General features: G+C 39.6%; 1 protein-coding gene across 14 annotated transcripts in view; it reads right to left on the bottom strand.

Annotated features, from left to right (window-relative positions):
- The window catches only part of CDC42BPA (CDC42 binding protein kinase alpha), a 309,574-nt gene that overhangs the window by 172,835 nt on the left and 114,374 nt on the right, over positions 1 to 22,365 (bottom strand). For all 14 annotated transcript variants that reach the window (XM_057314949.1, XM_057314950.1, XM_044387983.3 and 11 more), the window contains exon 5: positions 16,937 to 17,085. In XM_057314949.1, coding sequence (XP_057170932.1) covers positions 16,937 to 17,085 — 149 coding nt within the window. The remainder of the gene's footprint in view (positions 1 to 16,936; positions 17,086 to 22,365) is intronic.

The raw sequence follows: 22,365 nt of genomic DNA, 5'->3' as shown, positions 1-22,365 counted from the left end.
TACTTTTATATGGAGATTTTATGGTTTTCCTCCTTCAATTTATTAATACAATATTATTACACTAATAGATGCTCTAATGTTGAAATTCCCTTGCATGCTGGGATGAAACCCACATGACTGTTTTTTTTTTTTTAATGTACCATGAATCATGGAGTCTACAGTTCCACTGATTGTAAAGATGCACCACTATGTCATGTGCACTAAAGGAGAGAACACACGACTATAAGATGTAGTGAAGAGAAGGGCCATATGCACCCCAATGTTCATAGCAGCATTGTCCACAATAGCTAAATTGTGCAAGGTGTCGAGATGCCCTTCAACAGATGACTGGATTAAGAAGGTCCATATATACAATGGAATATTACTCAGCCATCAGAAAGAATGATCACCCAACATTTGCAGCAACATGGACGGGACTGGAGGAGATTATGCTAAGTGAAATAAGTCAAGCAGAGAAAGACAATTATCATACGGTTTCACTCATTTATGGAACATAAGAAATAGCAGGAAGATCGGTAGGAGAAGGAAGGGAAGAATGAAGGGGGAGTAAACAGAAGGGGGAATGAACCATGACAGCCTATGGACTCTGGAAAACAAACTGAGGGCTTCAGATGGGAGGGGGTTGGGGGACTGGGATAGACCGGTGATGGGTATTAAGGAGGGCACATATTGCATGGTGCACTGGGTGTTATACACAAATAATGAATCATGGAACACTACCTCAAAAACTAAGGATATACTGTATGGTGACTAACATAACATAATAAAAAAGTATTTAAAAAAAGAAGCCATTTATTTTAAAAAGCATCCCATTTTCAGAGACATTAAATTGAAAAATAAGTCTGTCTTATTAGCATTGATAAATGTAACATCTACGCTGCTAAATTTGATTCAATTTTCCCTTTAGGACTTCTGCTTTTATATTCGTAAGTGATACTGCTCTGTATTAACACTCTCATACTATCCCGAAGTTCTGTTATCAACGTTTAACTATCTTCATAAAGTGAAGTAAATGGCTTTTCAAAAACGCAAATTTTCTGAAACAATCTACAGAAGATTCAATTATTGCTTTCTTAAAGGTCAAAGAGAACCTCTTCATCCATAAAACCACGTGGAGTAAAACAATGTTCACAGCAGCTATACTGTAATAGCTCAAAACTGGAGGGAAAAAAACTCAGATGGCCACCAATAGGTAGGTGGATAAGCTGTCATGTATTTATACGACAGAAGCTACATCAATAAAGAAAAATCTATGGTCATATACATCAAACTGAATGAATCTCAAAAATCTATATGTTGATAAAAACACATCAGACAAAAAAGAATACATGATGTATAATTCTATTTATAAGAAATTCCAGAACAGGTAAAACTAAGTTATGGGGGCAGAAACCAGAACAACTGGTAGCTGGAGAAACAGTTAACTGGGAAAGAGCACAAGGCAACTTTCAGGGTGATGAAAACATTCTACGTCTTGATCGCAATGATGGCTACACAGGTATATATCCATTGTCAAAACTCATCACAGCACATTTAGTGCTTGTGTATTTTATCATCTGTACTTCAATGTCAAAAATAAAGGGGGGAAAGGTACAAAATGCCTAAAGATACATGAGACTGAAGTCTTGTGGAAGGAGAACGTCCCATTACAGACTTGCTTTCTTTAAATGTTCTTAGGTTATTCAGATGATTTCTATTTCTTCTTGAGTGCATTACGTGGCTTATGGTTTTCAAATGGCTTTCACATTTCATCCACATTTTCAAATTTTACTGGAGTACAGTTGCTCACAGTATTGTTACTATTTTTTAAATCTACAACATACTTACAGTTCTGTTCCTAATAGGACTTCTTTAAATCTCTATATTGTCCTGATAAAAATAACACGCCTTACTTAGTACTTTCTATTTTCTGTGCAGTGTTTTCAATGACAGAGATTTTTTTTTTTTTTAGATCAGCAAGTAAAAACAACTAATCACTGCACACGTAGGAGATGCTCATAATGAAAAGAATAAAAATAAGACGAAAGAAAATCAGAGGGATGTGAATACCATTATTAAAAGCCTGGTGTACCTGTATTTTACCACACAATGTAAATTTCAAGGCAAAAACAAAACACAGTAATAGTGATAAAAGGGATCCCTGAATCAGGACTAGCTCGATATAACAAGTATGAATTTGTATATTCCACTTGCCTGGGGAAAGAGGAAGTGAGGGAGGATGCTCATAGGACAATATAACTCTCTCCTCTCCTCACCCTTCCTACCTAATTCAGGGTCCCAGCACCAGGGCTGCACCTGCAGGTGCCAGAAGCAAGGAGGATTCCTTTCTTTTATTAATTTAAATTCAATTAATTAACATATAATGTATTATTCGTTTCAGAGGTAGAGGTCAGTGATTGATCAGTCTTATGTAACACCCAGTGCTCATTACATCAAGTGCCCTCCTTAATGCCCGTCACCCAGTTACCCCATCACCCCCATCCCTCCAGCAACCTTCAGTTTATTTCCTATGATTAAGAGTCTCCTATGGTTTGTCTCCCTCTCTGATTTTGTCTTTTTTAATTTTTCCCTCCCTTCCCCTATGATCCTCTGTTTTGTTTCTTAAATTCCACATATGAGTGAGGTCATATGGTAATTGTCTTTCTCTGACTTTTTTCGCTTAGCATAATACCCTCTAATTCCAGCAAGGATGACTCCTAAGCAAGAAACTCCACCTATGCCGTTAAGCCCTAATGTCAGGGCACCTGGGTGGGTGGCTTAGTCAGTTAAACATCTGCCCTCAGCTCAGGTCATGATCCCAGAGTCCTGAGATCGAGTCCTGTGTCAGGCTCCCTGCTTAGCAGGGAGTCTGCTTCTCCCTCTGCCCCTCCCCCTACCCGTTCTCTCCCTTCCTCTCTCTCAAATAAATAAAATCTTAAAAACAAAACAAAAAACAAAAACAAAAACACCCTAATGTCAGAATTCTTAAGGTCCTAAATGGATGAGTCACACTTTCATCCCATCTGGCAAAACCAAGGTTGGCAGGGCATATTGATGGACTGCCTGGTGGTTGAGACAGCCCACTAATTCTGTATCTCTATAACCCTACAATGAATGGAGGCATTGAGACGGAGGCATTTGCAAGACAAACACTGCTGTTGGCAATTTGGACCAGCACAGTGGTCAAACCGAACATCCCTTCCAAAGGTGGAAAAGTGTGGGCAAAAATAAATGATAAATAAAGAGAAGGAAGAATAATAACTAGGGCTAAAGGATGAATAAATGAGTTATGGAATGAGGGAAATCCAACAGGACACGGATGTTCTGTGAGAGGGCTCAGAGCAAAAGATGTTAATTGTCTCTTAGTTGAATGACACCAAACGCCTGAAGGGCTGAAGCCATATGTCGCCAAGACATTTCTGCTTCTGGAACCTGACACAGTCAAATGGAAGCCTGCAAACCTGGTGGCATTGTTCTGGGAGACATTTAGTCACGTGACATGATGATGGACTAGAGGTTAATGGCTCAGTGGACACTGGTAATATGTTAGTATCGTTCGGCTCTTCTTTCTCAAGTTACTGCCATGCAATATGGTGTGACACTGGCCTGGCTGGTTGCGATTCAGCCCTACTATGTAAACAGGTCCTATGATAACACTGATACTGATAATTAAATGTATTAGGAGATATGATTAAAGCTTCCTCAGGATCTAATAAAATGACCAGCCTGCAAAAGAAATAGATTTAGCTAACCATGGGCTAGTCTCTATGTTAAAGAGTTCTGCAAGAGTTTATCATAGGGCAAAAACAGATTAAAGGGAGAAACAGGTAATTAATTCGTACAAAAATATGAAAATGCATATAATGACCTTATTGGATGGGTTACTGGTTAAATGATGAATATATTCACACTATTGCTGTGTCCATAATATAAACGCTACACTAAACGCCCAAACAAATATGATCATTTGCTATAGGAGAGCCTTGGGTTAAAGTCAGGGGGTGGCCTGTATCGTGAAGAATTAATCTTACCCAATGAAAGGTCTGGCCTTTGCTTCAGCTACTGGGAGGTGATCTCTTCGCCACTGGAATATCATTCCTGATACTTGTATCTTTTGCCTGGAGACTTTGGCCACCAGACAGTCTAACAATGTAATTTACGATATAATTTATTTTGGCCATATGTTATCAATTTTGCCTCCAGAAGGGACTGGAAACTAATGGTATCTTCCCAATCTCAGGGAAAGGTCAATTGTGGAGGCAGTACACGATTGAGCCCCACCCCCTAGAAAACTCTGAAACCAAATGCTCAGGTGAGCTTACACTGTCACACACAAATGGCAGCAAAGTGAAACTGTCCCAGCTGCACAGGGAGAGGAGGACAGAAGCTCTCCTGAACTCTGCCCTAAGCGTGTCTTCTCTTGGCTGAGTTTAATCTGTATCCTCTCCACGTCATAAACTGTAAGCAGAGAAGTTTTCAGGGAATTCTGGGAGTCCTTCTTGCAAGTTATAGAAACCTCAGAAGCTCATTCTGATACTTCCAATTCAAAGTCAGAACTACAGAGTTTACAGCTGTCCTCTTCTATCTTCTATCAGTGTCTCCTCTCTTCTGCACCAACACGCCTGATTCTTAAGGACACAGGGAATAAGAGAATTGGTGTACTCCGTAATCACGCATTTGCTTTATTTCACATTTATACACAACAATCTCAAAATAACATTATTTATACCAGCACCAGAAATTTGATGACTGAAAACAGTTTGAAAAAAATGTGTATAAATTCTCCCAATTTTCACCACCTACTTTTATGATTGCACCCTACGTTCATTCCTAGAGCATACAGCCGTAAATGCTGTTTCCGCTTCCTCTTGTTTTCTGTTTCAGTTCTACAACTACTGAATGAGCAACTCCAGTCCTTAAGCTGATGTCTCCCTGGTCATTTTGGTTGTCTGTAGCTCATTCTCTGGCAGATTACTAGATTCTTCAGGAAGAATTCATGGGATCAACATTCTCCAGGCTCCTGCAAGTTGACGACGTTTGTGAGTGTTCTTTATACCTGGAAGGTGACTGCGTTCGTGTTCTCTTTCCTGGGGTTTCATAAATATTTAATGCATTTTTTTTTCTGTCATCAACCTTTGTTGTTGAATTTTCTGATAATGAACTCATTTTCTTTCCCTTAGAAGTCACTTATTCTTTTTGTCTCCACAGGATTTTTTCCTTTTTACAAAAAAAATTTTTAAAGGTCTGTAGTTATACTAGAATTTGCTTATGCCCTATCTCTATTCATTATGTTATAGTTGTCATACATATTACATATTTGTTCACTGAGTATCTACCAAAACAAATTTCTTCAAACAGTCAAGTGTTTTAAAGAACCCCAGAGAGGGCGACCTGGCTGGCTCTGTCGGTGAAGCGTCAAACTTTTCATCTCGGGGTTGTGAGTTCAAGCCCCACAATGGGTGTAGATTGCTTAAAAATAAATAAAAAGGTATTTTTAATCTTTAAAAAAATAAAGAATTTAAGAGGAAAAAATGTGTCTTATATACACTGAGATTTTTTACCATTTATTATACTCTCTTCTTTCTTGAAGACCCATATTTCCTTCTGCTAACATTTCCTTCATTCTGAAATGTGTCATTAGCATTTCTGGTAAGGAAGGTCTTGAGCAATAAATTCTCTTGGGTTTAATGCATCTAAAAATATTCTCTTTAATTTCATTCCTGAAGGAAATTTTCATTGGAAACAAAATTCTAGGTCTCTAGAGTTCTTCCGTCCAGTGTTGTAAACATTTTGTTCAATTCTCTTTTAGCCCCTGTGGTCCTGATGAGAAATCTGAGATCTCTCAGATTGTTTTCCCCGGTATGCAAAATGTTATCTTTCCTCCAGATGTTTTCGAGACTTTTCCTGACCTTTGTAGTCCACACCTTGATTTGGAGGTGCTGAGTGGGATCGTCTTGGAATTTATGTTGTTTTGACTCGCTGTGATTGTTGATTCTCTAAATTCCTGTTTCTCCAAACTTGGGACATCTTCAGCCATTATTTTTTCTGCCCCATTCTGTCTTTCTGGGGCTCCCGGTACATGTTATATCTCTTCATCCCTTATCTGTTCATTCTTTCGATCTTTCCATGTCTAGTTTGCATAGAATAATTTTTATTTATCTATATTCAATTTCACTGACTTTCTCTTATGAGTCTCCTTTCTGACACTGAAGCCATTCAGTGAATTTTTATTTGAGATACAGTATTTTTCTATTCTGAGGTTTTCATTTTTTTTTTTTTTTCTATTTCACTACTGAGATTTTCTATTATCTCATTCATCTTAAATGTGTTTTCCTTTACTTCATGAAGTATGCTTAAAATAAGTACTTTTTTAAAGTACTGATAATTCTTATAATTCAAACCTAGGTCATCTGACCTGGGTCATCTTGAGCTATCCGTCCACTTTTCTCTCTTGAGACTCAATCATAATTTCCTGACAGACTAATTTTGGATTGTACTGTGTACATTGCGATCCCATGGCACACTATAGATTCTGTCAAAAATCTCTGGAAAATGCTGGCATTTTAGTTTTACCAGGCAGTCAACCTGTTTAAGCTGAGATGTCCACTCTAGTATACTCTATGACAAGACTGCACCTTGAAAACAACATGCTAAGGGAAAGAAGCCAGTCGAAAGATACCCGTTATATTTCATTTATGTTAAATGTCCAGAATAGACAAATCTATAGAGACAAACAGATTAATGGTTCCTCAGGGCTAGGGAAATAAGGGAACAGGGAGGTGAGAGCTTATGGGGACAGGGTTTCTGTCTGAAGTAATGAAAATCATTTAAAATGGACTGAAGTGATGGCTGAACACATCTTTGGATACACTAACCACGGTACATTTTAACTGAATTGTGTGGTATGTGAATTACATCTAAATAATGCTGTTAAAAAAAAGACTATTTATAATTAAATCTTACAGCAATTTTTAATGCAGATCCCCTGAATATCACTGGCAAATAGTACAAAAAGGTAGAGATCACTCTTTCCTCCCCTGGGTGAAAAAAGTTTGGAAAAAGTCATGAGCCAGTAACTTATCAATGATTACTATTAATGTTAACTATCAAGGACAATATCTAATGCTATTAAGAGTAGAGCCAATAAAGAAAAGTTTGTGATTTTTAGATCATTTTTAAAAACTGAAGGGTTTAAAATGGAGAGTCAATTCTTTTTGTTGTTGTTGTTTTTAGAGAGAGAGAATCTCAAGCAGACTCCACACCCAGCGCAGAGCCCGATGCAGGGCTCGATCTCACAACCCTGAGATTACAACCTGAGCCAAAACTAAGAGTCAGACACTTAACTGACTGAGCTACCCAGAGGTCCCGAGAGAATTCTCCATTTTTAACAACCGGTTTCACATTCTACCATTACCAAACTATATGGATACCTATTTCCACTAAGAACTATAAAATGATAGGTGATCTAAAATAAAGGAACTTTTCTCTCCAGGTTATATATGCATCTCTAATTCTCGCCAATCAACAAGTTTAAAGCATTATATACTTTATATTATCACTGATCTCTGTGACAAAACAACTTGCCCACCATCAATGACCTTCCCTTCTCTATCAAAGCAGTTTCTAATAAGGTCCTTCTAGTGTGGAGACAACATGAGCACCACTCTTAAAATGGTGATACCGTAAAACCTATACGAGAAACAGAAATCAGGGTAAGATCTTGGCTACTGAAGAGCACACAGTATCGGCTGGTAACATTCTGGTATCAGAATCAACATTCTAATTATCTACGCATTCTTTAAACACACCACAAACGTTCTCATCTTTCCACTTTTGTCATCTAAAACTACACCACAGGATAATCAAACACAACATTCTAACTAGATCAAGCTTATTTTGTTGTTCTAGTAGGATTTTGTGTCTTTCATTATTATTAGCATGCCTGAAGTTGTAGCCGACTAATTTGAACACCAAGCCTATTGCTGAGTTTAATTAACATACTTAGAAATAAGTTGGGGTTTTTCAACCTATAATAAGAGCTTGCTTTACTATAACCCAACATTTGGCACGTACTTTAATCAACCGGAGTCAGACATATGCCACATGATACTGGTTGTAAGAAATAATCTCTTTCACAAATTTAGCATTTAAGCAAATAAATGATTGAAAAGAAAGCACACACTCTTAAAATGCAAACTGCTTATTCAGCAAATCAAAAATGGAAATGTTGGCATTCAGACTTTAATTTGAAAATCAAAGTGCATCTATGGCAAGTCTCAAATCTGAGGTGACAGATCAAAAATAAGGTATTTAGTGACTGCCAAAACCCACCATTTTGTTAAAAGCATTAAAAAATGGACATGCTCTTTTAATAATGTTTTTATATTGTATTTTTCTAAGTATTCAAGTGACATCTCTTTTTTTAAGATTTTATTTTTATTTGTCAGAGACAGAGAGCATGCACAAGCACAAGCAGGGGGAGCAGCAGGCAAAGGGAGAAGCAGGCTCCCCACTAAGCAGGGAGCCTGACGTGGGGCTTGATCCCAGGACCCTGGGAGTATGACCTGAGCTGAAGGCAGACACCCAACCAACTGAGCCACCCAGGCATCCCTCAGATGCTATCTTTAGCATTAAAACAATGATAAAATTTTATCTTTGAATCTTAATGGTCATTCTTTGTATACCTTGTTGACCTTGGTCCCCCTTCCTGGGCTAAGCTACTTCAATCTGGTGAACTGTCTACTTCCTACCACAGACTGGCTTTTTCAAGAGGTCCTCCTGACTGACTTGTTCGCGACCTTATTTACTCTCTCTTATTCTACATCTCCACAGTGGTTAGGTATATAATTCTTACTGCTTTTTTTTTAACCTGTTTTTGTTGTCAATTGCTCTCTATTATTAGAGGTAAGCTTACCTCAAAGTAATTTCTCAATAGGAGGGCATATTTCCTCCATTCCTATTGTGTATTCTCACCCAAGAAAGTAGATAGCATACTGGAAAAGCAGGACTGATGGAACGATATTTGTGAATGAATTTACAAAATTAAGAATTTGTCCAACTTGGGCACAACTATGAAGCAGACATTATTTTCTTAAACCTAGTCTTTTTTTCAAAAGACAGTAAATTGAATGTAAAGAGCATATTACTTACCTAAAAGCATATTATTTTATAAACAGAGGACCCCACTCCTACTCCCACTCCCAGTATCCAGGACACTAGTATCCACAGAAAAAGATATTAAATGTTTGAAATGCATCAGCTAAGACATTAATGTCATTAAGCATGAAGGCAAAGACAGTTTACTCTGATTTTCCATGACACCTTCTCTACACTCATTGTTTCCTAACGTTCCTTCTTAGTTTGCTTTGTTGGCCACTCCTATTCTACCCAATCTCGAAGTCCTGAAGTTCCCCAGGGCTCAGTCCTGGATGCTCTTCAGTACTGACTGTTTCACTAAGTGGGCTCAGCTTGCCTTGTGACTTCCATGTCATCTATCTGCGAATGACACCCAAGTACCCACATTACGGGTCCCAGCCTTACAGACGGTAAGAAAAATCACTTCCTGGGCCACCTGGGTGGCTCGGTCGTTAAGCATCTGCCTTCAGCTCAGGGCGTGATCCCAGTGTTCTGGGATCGAGCCCCTCATCAGGCTCATCGGCTGGGAGCCTGCTTCTTCCTCTCCCACTCCCCCTGCTTGTGTTCCCTCTCTCGGGGCTGTCTCGCTGTGTCAAATAAATAAATAAATAAAATCTTAAAAAAAAAATCACTTCCTGGCAGGCCAAGAGCCTAAGCAAATTGGGCAATCTGGAAGAATTCACCAAAATTTACACCAATTGCAGGTGTGACATGATGGAGAGATGTTTCTGAGGCTTGGTTTTCACACTTTAGGAAAGGAAGGAATAGAGGTATTTTTTTCTTAAAACTTTTTCATCTTGAAATGATTACAGACTCCAAGGAAATTGCGTAAGTAGTGCATTGAGTCCATTCTACCTAGCTTCTCCCCTGATAACAACATACTACAGCCACAACAGGACCATAAACCAGGAAACTGACACGGATACATTAATTTAGATCACAGACCTTCTCGGTTTGTATCCTTTTTTAATCTGCACGCGCACATGCACGTAGTTCCATGCAATCTTCTCCCGTCTGTCAATGCATGTAACTACCACCACATTCAAGATACACAACTGTTCCGTCACCACCAAGAACTCCCTCACACTGCCTCACTCTCCACCCTGCCCCCTGATCTTGTCCTCTGGGGACCGGTCATCTGCCTTCTATCTCTGTAGTTCCGGTATTCCAAGAATGTTAGGTAAGTGGAATCATATAGTACACAAATTTTGAGATTTAATTCTTGTCACTCGGCGTAATGCCCTTCGGGTCCACCCAGGCTGCCGTGTGTGATTAGTACCACATTCCCTTTCTCCTGCCAGTAGCAATCCCTTGCATGCAGACAGAAGGCAGAGCAGAGGTGTGCAACCCGCTGCCCACTGAAGGACTTGCGGGCTGCTTCTATTTTGTTATTACAAAGAAAGCTGCTACAAACACCCAGGTACAGGTTTTTCTGTGACTATAAGTTTTAATTTTTCTGGGATAAATGTCTACAAATGTAATCGCTGGGTCCCATGGTAAGTGCATGTGACTTTTTTTTTTTTTTTTTAACTCTCAAACTGTTTCCAGAGCAGCTGAATCATTTTAAATACCTATCAGTGTTGTGTTAGAGATTACTTTCCCCACATCCTCACTGGCGCTTACTATTATCACTATTTGTAATTTTAGTAGTCCTGATATCTTCTCGTTGATATCTCATTGTAGTTTTAGTTTGCATTTTTCTAATGCCTAATCATGTTCAACAGCTTTTTATGTGTTTTGTTGCCACCCGCATCTCTTTTTTTTTTTAATTTTTTTATTTTTTTTAAAGATTTTATTTATTCATTCGACAGGATAGAGACAGCCAGCGAGAGAGGGAACACAAGCAGGGGGAGTGGGAGAGGAAGAAGCAGGCTCATAGCGGAGGAGCCTGATGTGGGGCTCGATCCCATAACGCCAGGATCACGCCCTGAGCCCAAGGCAGACGCTTAACTGCTGTGCCACCCAGGCGCCCCCACCTGCATCTCCTCTTGGGCAAAATGTCTCTTCATATCTTTTGTCCATCCCATAATTGGATTATTTGAGGTTTTTTTGATTATGTCAAGAGTTCTTTATATATTCCAGATATAGGGTCTTCGTCACACACACAGTTTGCAAATATTTTCTCCCATTCTAGCTTGCCTTTTCGTCCATCTACCTGGGCCTTATGAAGTGCATGTGTTTTTAATTTTGATAAAGTCCACTTCATTAATTTTTGGTGTCCTATCGAAGAACTCCTCACTAAGGAGGAGGACTAAGCCCTAAGTCCAGAAGTTGCTCTCTGTTGTTTTCTTCTGACAGTTTTATACTTCTATGTTGTACATTTAAACCCGTGATCCATTTTTGAATTATTTTTTATATTTGTGTGAGGCTTATGGAGGTTTATTTTTTGGGCTATGATTTCAGCACCATTTGCTGAAGGCTATCCTTCCTCCATTGAGTGGCTTTTGCACCTCTGTCAAAGTAAGTTGGGAGTATTTGCACTCGTCTCTGCCTGGGTTCTCTCTTCTACCTGGTGATCTAGGATTTTCATTCCTCCATAAGTACGCAATGTCTTACTCAAGGTAGCAATATAGTAAGTCTTAATATCAGGTAGTTATTTATACTGCCTCCTTTATTCTCCTTTGCCAAAACCTTTTTAGCTACTCTAGGTTCACTGTATTTCCATATAAACTTTGGAGTAAGCTTGTTTTTACCTCAAAAAAAAAAAAATCTTTACTCCTCTAAACGAAAAAACCTATATGAGCTGTCATAAATGTTGAAAATGAGATGTAATTAATGTGCAGCTAGGTACAGCTGCTCATGCACAAGCCAGTAGCCTGAGGCCTGAATGCAGCTGCACGCAGAACAGCAGGAGCTAGAACTGTTAAGGGAGGTTAGTTCAACACTAATACTGGAGGAAAAAAAAGAAAGAAAGAAAGAAACCTTTGCTGGGATTTTGATAGGGATTGCATCAAACCTGCAGATCAATTTGGGGAGAACAGACAGCTTTAATCTGGAGAGATTTCACATCCGTTAGGCACTCTACCAACAAATGCTCTATGAATACCATCTTTCTTCCCTCTTCCACCCCACTGCGTCCCTTTCCCGTCCTCCTGCGAAGGGGAGAAGCTACTGGTGTAGTTCCCACAGTAAAAGCTCCTTCAGCGCTCATCCCTATAGCACAGCACCATTCTCCTAGTCTCAACACAATGACAAGGAGGGCCGCCTGGGTGGCTCAGTCGGTTAAGTGTCTGTGGTCAGCTCAGGTCAAGATCCTAGGACGGGCTCCTTGCTCAGTGGGGAGCCTGCTTCTCCCTCTGCCTGCTGTTCCCCCTGCTTGTGCGTGTGCACACGCGCTCTCTCTCTCTCTCAACACAAATAAACAAACATTTTTTTAAAAAATACAATGATAAGGAAATGGTCTATGTGCCAGTAGCTTGTCTTTAACACTTTAATAAGCAGCATATTTTCATCTTTACAGGAAGACCATTGTTTTTTCGAAGAAGCTCCAAGTTGCTGTAAGCTTAATGACAAATCACTTGGAATCTGAATTTAAAAAGCTTGTGGAGGAGCAAGCAGAGTAAAGAAGTCTTCTGGCACCTTGTTTAATGCTTTCTTCACTACCTAATATTACCAGAAAACATTTTTACTTTATTGGGTCAGTCTGTAGACCAATTTTACAGCTAGCCAGAGTCAATCTCATTAATTCCTATTTCCATGTCCCCATTCCTATCTCTTTCATCTTATACTCACTAACATCTCCTTTAGAAACAGGTAAAATAATGCTTTACATTGTTTTGTTTAGGTGTAGTTCTAGAAATTTCTAAGGAAGTTGCAAATGTTCTTGACTGAAATATGACAACGTGCTGAACACTTGGAAACCGTGCACGATTGATGACTCCTACCATTTGCTACTTTCCACTGCTCATTTCTCTCTCCATAAAACTGTGCATAAGTGAAGACAAACTGTCATAATGTTTGTTCTATTAGAAGACCAATAATGTATTTTAGAAGTCTGGAAATAAATTTATTTTAAAAGAACAAAGGGAAAAATGTATTTCCTTCCCTGAACACATCCAGTCTCCACTATTCCCTTTTTGTATTCTCTAATTCCATATACTTGAAGTTCAAAATTATAAAACATTCTGAAATTTCGCAAAACATGAAAACTCTGATGTGCAGTTTACTGTGAAACCAACTAACTTAACACACTGTTTGAATCAAACACTTCATTCCGTTAAGTTACTGGTAGCTTGATGGCTACCAAGATGTCAAGTCTACAGCACGGTACTCAAGTGTTTCCACAAGAGGGACTGAAATCGCTCTTCCTCAACTCAACATGAGCTCTCTTCTCCAGCCAAACCACCTACCAATCCTCCTCCAGACCTGCCCTTTGCCTGCCTATGACCTTCTCTCCCGCCATCCCTTGTCTCTAGAACGCCTTCTGCTCTGCCTACAAAAAGCCTCTTCATCTGCAAAGTCCCACCATGAAAGCATTCCCTTATGAGCAATATGATGTTATGTCAAGAGCATAAATTCTGGCATCAGCCTGACTCAGATTTTAATCTAGGTTATGCTAATCATGGACTCATGTCTCTGAAGCTGGGTTTCCTCATGTATACAACAGAGTCACACACATTTTAGATGACACCCAAATTACAGAATTATTGTTAGAATAACATAGGTAAAGTCTGTAACACAGTTAGAGTTAAATAACCACTGGAAACGACCATTAGAATTAAGCTTATTACTCATTTCTCTGAGTTCATTGTAACTTGCTTAAATAATTCAATTAGCAGTTCACAATCTAGGCTCACTCCATCTCTTATACTTTTGCCCTAAATGATTATTTAACTTCTACTACTTTAATTTTCACTTATATCTTGTGTTTTCTGTCCCCAAACAGACTGGAAGCTTCTTATAAGTCAGGACTATATGTTATAATTATTTAAAATTGAATGTAATTTAGCACAGTGCTATTATAATTATAAAAGAAGACTCAATGAATATTTCCTCAGTAAAGCATCTGCTGAAATACAGTCTACCCAGAAAATGGGAATTGTATTTTAAGAGGACACACACACCAGAGTGTGTCCACTGAGAAGTAAAGGGAGAGGCAAGGAGGGAGGGAGGGGAGGAGTGGGAGTAGGCACAAGGCGGGGAACCATATCTGTATGTGAGATAGTGGGAGACAGAACGTGTACATCAATTTTGATAACAGAGAAACTACAAATACGCTGATGTTTAGCCTAAAGGAAAGATGACTTCAGAAGGCATGATAGCTTTAAGATAAATTAGGCTATTATATGTGCTTCTGAAGGCAAAACTAGGACCAATGATAAGGCAAAAAAGAAATTCAGCTTAACATACAGTAAAATTCTATGACGTGAGAGCTGTCCAACAGTGGGAATAAATAGAACTCATTTAACATGAAGTACCTTGTAAAACTACAGGTATTCAACCTACAGAGCGCTAATAGAGCTCAGGGTGAAATGGCTTTCCAATGTCAGCATCAGAAAGACAGTTGTCATCTAAAATGCTGTGTGGAGAAGAACGGTAAGACCGCACATACGCTTGGGAGGAAAGGGTCCTGTGAGCAGTTAGGAATATTTGTCTCAGCCTGGCAGAAATACCTCATATTTACTATCTCCAGTCTAAACAAATTATTTTCCAAAGTAATCATTCCTTAGTGAGAACCTAGATATAAATTGGGGAAAGTTTCACTAAAACTCCTTGAGTCGAAGACTAACATTCTTTAAATGTTCAACAAAATGATGTTTTCAAAGTATTTTTAAATGACAGTCCTCAGCTAAGATCTCGGGTTACTGTAACCACAGGACTTCAGTTTCTCATTCTGTAATTCGCTCTTGAAACCATAATACCATCTAAAAACTGCTTTGTGTTTTATAATTTTCATAGCATATTCATGTATTTCCAAAAAACTCTGTGACTATCAGATATCAACAGAGAAAAGCATATGAACAGGCAAGAGCCAAACTGTGATCTAATACAAAATTTTTAATCAAAATATTCTTCCTTTAATAATGTCCTAGAAGTTCATTACTAAGTAAATCAATCAGCAGAAGATACCCACATCCTTAAAACAAAACAAAACAAAACAAAATAAAAACCAACACTAAAACAGAAACTTTCTCTTCTGCTTGCGTTCCCATCCTTCACAGATTACCTGCATCACCCACCACTTAAAAGGAACAGTCAAGGCTGTGTTACTGACCAGAAGTACTCAGAGTCTGGTCACTGGACCAGCAGCAGCTGCAGCGCCTGGAAACCTGTCAGAAACACCAGTTCCCAGGGGCACCTGGGTGGCTCAGTCGTTAAGCGTCTGCCTTCGGCTCAGATCATGATCCCAGCATCCTGGGATTGAGCCCTGCGTAGGGCTCTCTGCTTAGGAGAAGCCTGCTTCTCCCTCTCCCATGCCCCCTGCCTGTGTTCTCTCTCTCGCTCTCATCAAATAAATAAAATCTTTAAAAATAAAAATAAAAAAAAAAAAGAAATGCCAGCTCCCAGCCCCACCCAGCCTACCTATTCAGAAGCCCTGGTGCTGACCCAACAAAGTGGGTCAGGAAGCCCTCCGTGCCATTTCAACGCGTGCTGACGTGTCAGAGAACGGTTCCTTCCCTCTCCAACATGGCAGGTCCTTCACCTGCTTCTCCCTAATACCTCTTCACTCTTTCTCACATTTTACACAACCCACAGATTTCCTCATTTCAATGATTAATTCACCAGTAAATCTGTGATGGTTTCCTACTTTCTTTCCTTTTAAAATATGAGACTGCCTTTTAAGCTATCTAATACATTTAAAATTTTTTACTACACATAAATTGTTATGAGTTGTTCACATTATAAAGATTTTTAGCTTGTGTCAACAAGTATAAGAATAGTCTGTATGTGCGGAAAGGAGAACCTCATGCACACTGGAGCAGCCACTGTGGAAAACAGTACGGACGGTCCTCAAAAAGTTAATACAAGTACCCTATGACCCAGCAATCCCACTACTAGGTATTTACCCAAAGAATACAAAAACACTAATTCAAAGGGATACATGCACCCCAATGTTTATGGCAGCGTTATCCACAATAGCCAAACTATGGAAATAGCCTAAGAGTCCATCAATAGACAAATGGATAAAGAAGATCTGGTGTGTGTGTGTGTGTGTGTGTGTGTGTGTGTGTGTGTATGTGTATATATATATATAATGGAATATTACTCAGCCATAAAAGAGAATGAAATCTCACCATTTGCAACGATATGAAGGGAGCTAGAGTATTATGATTAGCGAAATAAGTCAGTCAGAGAAGGACAAATACCATGATTTCACTCACATATGGAATTTAAGAAACAAAACAAATGAGCAAAGGGAAAAAAGAGACAAACCAAGAAAGAGACTCCTAACTCTAGAGAACACACTGACGGTCACCAGAAGGGAGGTGGACGGGGGATGGGGGAAACGGGTGATGAGGATTAAGGAGTGCACCTGTCTTGATGAGCCCCGGGTGACATATGGAAGCACTGAATCACTATATTGTACACCTGAAACTAATATTATACTGTATGTTAACTGGAATTTAAATAAAAACGTAAAAAAAAAGAATAATCCTGTATAAAAAACTATTTTGTAAATAGGCTCACTTTTTTTTTCATTCTATCTTAAACTGTATACAATCAAACACACATTTGTGTGGAAGACTTTAAATAAATCATTGTACCTGTCAAATAATTTACAAAGAAAAAATTATCCCATGGCCATCAAAAGTATCACTTTCTTACAAAAACATCTCCGCTGACATGCACAGAACCCATTCTTGCGTGGTGTCTTACTCACCTGTGCACATAGTGCAGCTGATGAACGGAATCTATTGCGATCACCATCTCAGCCAAGTAAAATCGAGCCATATCTTCAGGTAATCTATCTTCAAATTTGCTAAGCAGAGTAAGCAAATCCCCACCAACGTAATAATCCATGACCAGGTACTGGAAATGAAAAAGAAAAGGGACTCAATAAATAATAAGGGTGAAAAATTAATATATGTAATGTAACCCAAGGTCAAATAGCACAAGGTCAAATACTTTTGTTGTTAATTACAAGAAGCTAACTAAGACCATTGTTACAAGGCTTGTAAATTTCAGAAAGCAGTAAAATTTTAAAACCCTGAAGCAGGGAGCACAACATAGGATTACCCTTCTTTTGTCATTATATTTTGCAAAGTAACATCACCATCATCACCATAACAATACACCACAGTTTTACCAACATTTCATAGAGGAAACAACATATTAATTCTCCAAAAATGATTAAAGAACTAGAATATAAGACAGTCCTTCATTATGTCGAGCAAATTCATTTTCATCATCGTTACATTTTCCTTATCTCCTGTTGGACTGGTAACAACTTTATCAAATCAGCACTTGAATCAGCATTAGAAAGCACTAGTATACAGAATATAATAGTTTCCATCATATACATATTTCTCTTCTCACTCCTGATAGTGCAGAAATATCAGAATGGACTTTTCTTAGGTATGTATAAATAGAAGTCAACTAATTTTAGATATGGACTCTCATGGGTATATGTGTAGGATATTGCGATTTATAATAGATAGATAGATTAGATAGATAGATAGATAGATAGATAGATAGATAGATAAATAAATTTGGCAGAGCTCCTAAAAACCCTTAGAATCTCCTAAGTGGGGGCGCCTGGGTGGCTCAGTCGGTTGAGCTCAGGTCATGTTGGCCCAGGTCATGACCCCAGGGTCCTGGTGAGTAAGGAAAGGATTCAGGTAGAGTAAGGAAGAGACAGGGGGCCCCTGACTAGGATCTGAAAGAGTGAACAAGAGATAAGGGAAAAGACCAGATCACTTGGCCCTGGATGTTAGGGAGTATTTTTCTATGGCGGCTACAGTGTAATCACAGAAAATGACCAAAAAAGAAGTCATTAAGGGTGTTATCAATTGTCCTTCCTCAGACCAAGATGGCATAGGAATCTCAAGGCCACAAGCTCCCTGGTCAAATTTTCAATAAAAGACCGGCCTAAAAAGCCTCAGTGGCAACCCATTTGGGACCCCTCTCACTCTAGAGAGCGCGTTCTCTTTCCTTTCTGTTCTCACCTTCACTTAATAAACTTGCACAACACTTCACCCTTTTGTGTCCAGGAGATTCATTCTTCTACCCGTGAGCCAAGAACCCTGCAATCCTCCAACAGTGGGATGGAGCTGGGTCAGGCTCCCTGCTCAGCACGGAGTCTGCTTCTCCCTCCAACCTCTGTCCCTCTCCCGGCTCAAGCGTGTTCTCTCTCTCCCTCTCTCTAATAAAATCCTTAAAAAAAAAATCTCCTAAGCGATAAGATAAAGCTGGCTTTTGTTATTTTTAACAAACCCCTTCTCAACCACACTTGTGCTTCTGTTAATGAGGTGGCTTTTGAAAAGCCCTTAGGTAACCTAAGGATAGGGGGCTGGTTGCCAGGGGAACCAACCAAGATTAAAAGGTTGGAAATTTCTAGGGAAGGGCTGCAGGCTGAATCCATCATCTATGGCCAATGACTTAATCAATCATGCCTATCTAATGGAGCCTTCATAAAAACCCCAAAGGATAGGGTTTGGCGAGCTTCTGGCTGGGCAAACACGAGGAGTGGTACTGGAAGAGTGGCGCTCGTTTGCAGAGGGCGTGCGAGCTCCGAGCCTCTCCATCACCCCTCCTGTGCACCTCCTTCCTACGGCTCTTCCTCAGTCTAGGCAGCAGCTCTGACAAACTAACCTTATTTGAGGAGCAGGTCATGGGAATCTCCGATCTATGATCTGTGAGTTAGAAGCACAAGTAATAACCTGAACCGGTAACTGCGGGGTGAAGAGGGAGTCTTGTAGGACTTGAACCCTTGGCCCCTGGGATCTGATGTTGTCTCCAGGTAGACAGCATCAGAACGGAGTTAAACTGCAGGGCTCTCTGCAGGCATCGCAGGACTGCCTGATGAGGGGAAACCCACCCAACTAACGTCAGCAGTGAGGTAGTACCGAGAGAGTGTGGTATGTGGCGTAAATGAAAACACCGGAGATTTCCTTCACCATGTGTGTTTGCCAAAAAAAAAAAAGATGAGGAGTAGACACTAAAATGTTCACAGGAATTAGCCCTGGGTTGTTAGATGACCCATGCTGTCACAGCTTTTCGGTGTTTTCTTGCATCATAAACATGCATCACATACGCACGTGCATATTATATTTTTTTAAGGTGGGCGAAAATGAGACACAGTGGAAAGATGGCCTTTGTAGTCAGGGATACCTATATTCAAATTCCAACTCTGGGTTTTAAGTGGCTTTTGAAAAATTACTTAATCTCTTTGAACTTTCTCATCTACTTATCTACGATAATGATACCTCCTTCGGAGTACAGCACTCAGCATGAAGGGCAGTACAGATAAGATATTTAAATGTCACTTATAACACCTTGAAGGTAAAACCATTTTATTACCAAATGAAGATATTATTTCAGTGAGCTCACCAATTTGACATTTAAGATTTAAAGAGTCTTGAGAAAATTCACATCTGATTACTATATATTAAAATTATAAGTACGGGTAATTTCTGTTAAATAAAAGAAAGTAATTTCATTTTTTAAATCCTTGAAAATGAGAGGAACAATCTATTTCAAAACCTGGTCCATGGTTTCGCTGCTCTACTTACGAGGCCTAATGTTTAACAGACTCCATCACGAAGATTAGAGCAAACTAATTTAATGTAATGAAACGGTGTGGGCATAAACGTCACTAGAAGTGGCAACAGCTGCAGAGAAGAAATCCACAGCTACTACCTTGAAGAAGTACTTGGAGTAGAACAGCAAATGCAAAAACTTTTCAAATAAAAAAAGTCTGCTATTGAAATTGAATAATTACACCTAGAAAGTCATAAAACTAACTCACCCCTTCAACAAACAGTCCCTAGGTGTCAATCAGAATTTTTTTGGGTACCAAACAAGGAGAAAAAACCCAGAGGATAAAAAGATTCGAAAGGCTCCTCCATCGAAGGCTTTCCTGACTTGACAGCGTGCAGCAGCTGCTCCTGCCTCCAGGCTCCCACGGTCTGATGATAACCATCTACCAGAAAACTGCTCAAAAACTGTCATCTCAACATTTTTGCCACATTCAAAACTGAGGCTCCTTGTGTCATTGTCTATCACCTACTTTTATCCATAACCTGCTTCGTGCTTCCCCTTAACAAACCCGGAGCCCTTGGATCCCCTCCCTTCCAGCCTCTCCATGTGCCTTACTAACCTCTTCTCTGGTAAACAAACCTCCTTGAGACGGCATAAAGAATTATGAACACATAATTATTCTGTTTTCCTTTCCGGCTGCCTGCTAAACTGAGTTCTGGCTTCGCCTGCTCATATTCTTTCCCTACCTTGCCCTCAGAGGAAATTAGCTGTTACTAGGACAGAATTCAGCAACTGGAGGGAGCAATGAGCAGAAAACACAAAAGAAAATTCTCCAAAGAAAAGCAAGGAGTTGAAAATGCACTACCTTTGCCATCGGGTTTTGGTGTTAGGGAGACAAGATACATCAGAAACCACACACGAATGGGGAAAAAAGCTGTTTCTCTAGAACACATCCCAGCAAGTATCTCCAAGAGTTGCGGGTCAGTCTTTTATTTCCTCCTTTGTTCAAATCAACATTCAACATTCAATCACCAAGGTCTTGTGGGGTCTACTTCCTACTGAATCTCTGTGGAGTCCATCCCCTTCTACCCCTACCCACCTGCCCAATCCTAATCCAAGTCCCTGGCCTGTCTTGACTATTTTACTGTTACGGGTTTAAGGGTAAAGTAAAGAACTTGCCATATTATATTTTATTCTGTGCTAAACCTTCTTGGGAACAGAAGACAGAACAGACAAGGGACAAAGAAGCTCATTCACAATTCCACAGAGATGGGGTACCCACTACGCGCTAACATCACACTAGACGATGAGGAGCTACAATGAGTAAGACGTGGCTCCTGCCTTGATGGAATTTACAACCCTGATGGAGAAGAAAACACGAATCAGTGGGCAAGTTCAGTGTAACATAAATACTGGGACAGAAATAAGCAGAGGGTGCTGCTGCAGGCTCTACAAGGAAAAGAACCTAACCTCTGAATCAGGTTCGTTCATTCATTCATTCATCTATCTAAAAGCTCTTTTTGTACAAGGTGTGAAAACTATTCTCTTATTTACGGAGAGTCGATTATCTAAAACAAGTAGTAAAATATTTATTCTTCCCCCTAATTCAACTGAAATGCTCCCTTATCATAATTTAAGATGCGAAACACACTTGGCGCTCCTTTCTGCCATGGTTGCTCTCAGCGATTAATCAGTAAAATGTAATACCTGGTACAACAACCTCCTACTCATACACTATCTTTAAAATAGTACCCAATATAAGATGCCTTTAAACGAGTTTAAGAAAAATACAGACCGAGAGGTAATGTTCATGAGATATGTCAAGGAGATAATAATCCTAACAGAGAGAGCTCCCACCAAAGTGTTAAGAGGAGGGCAAGTAATCCAACAAAACCAGGCTGAAGCTATTAACAGTTAATTCACCTAAGAGAAAACACAGTTAGCTAACTAATACGTGGTCAAAACCAAAGCAACAATGAGATACCATTCTATACCAACCAGATTAGCGAAGAGACCACTCCTATTTTGGGAACAGTGAGTTGAAACAACACAGCGTTCTTGGGCACGATGATTTACTGCAACTGCTCGGCAAAGTAACTTCACAGTATCTACTGAAATTTAAAAAGGTGGATACCCCTGGACCTAGCATTTCCACTTTTAGGAATACAGTGTAGGCCATGTGGGCAATAACCACAACAGATCAGAAACAGTATGAATGGAGCCCAACAAGGAAACTATCAAATGCATCCATCCACCATGTCCGTTCTGTGAAATACTGTACAGTCATCAAAAGAAGTAATTAAATATGCTCATGAGATCTTTTAAGGACAACAGCGAGCTGCAGGGTAACACATACTTTGTTTTCACATATCCAGACCTCTGTATTGTAGAGGGGAAAGAGCTAGTCACAATGAAGCTGACCAGTGGAGTAAAATTCTGCAAAGGCCCAAAGGCAACGGAACAAAAGTCAAAGGCAAATACTTCACCCACCCCGAGAGAAAAGCTGAGAACAGGTGCAAATAGAGGGGAAGAATGAATGGGAACACTGAGACCAGAGCATGGAAAGTGAAAAGTTCATGCTTGAGTAACCAGAGGTTTCATTTTCTCCAT

The sequence above is a fragment of the Ursus arctos genome, unplaced genomic scaffold, assembly GCF_023065955.2.
Source record: "Ursus arctos isolate Adak ecotype North America unplaced genomic scaffold, UrsArc2.0 scaffold_2, whole genome shotgun sequence".
NCBI classification, from domain to species: domain Eukaryota; kingdom Metazoa; phylum Chordata; class Mammalia; order Carnivora; family Ursidae; genus Ursus; species Ursus arctos.
Note: the sequence above shows the minus strand (reverse complement) of the source record. Positions and strands in the feature narration are given on the sequence as shown.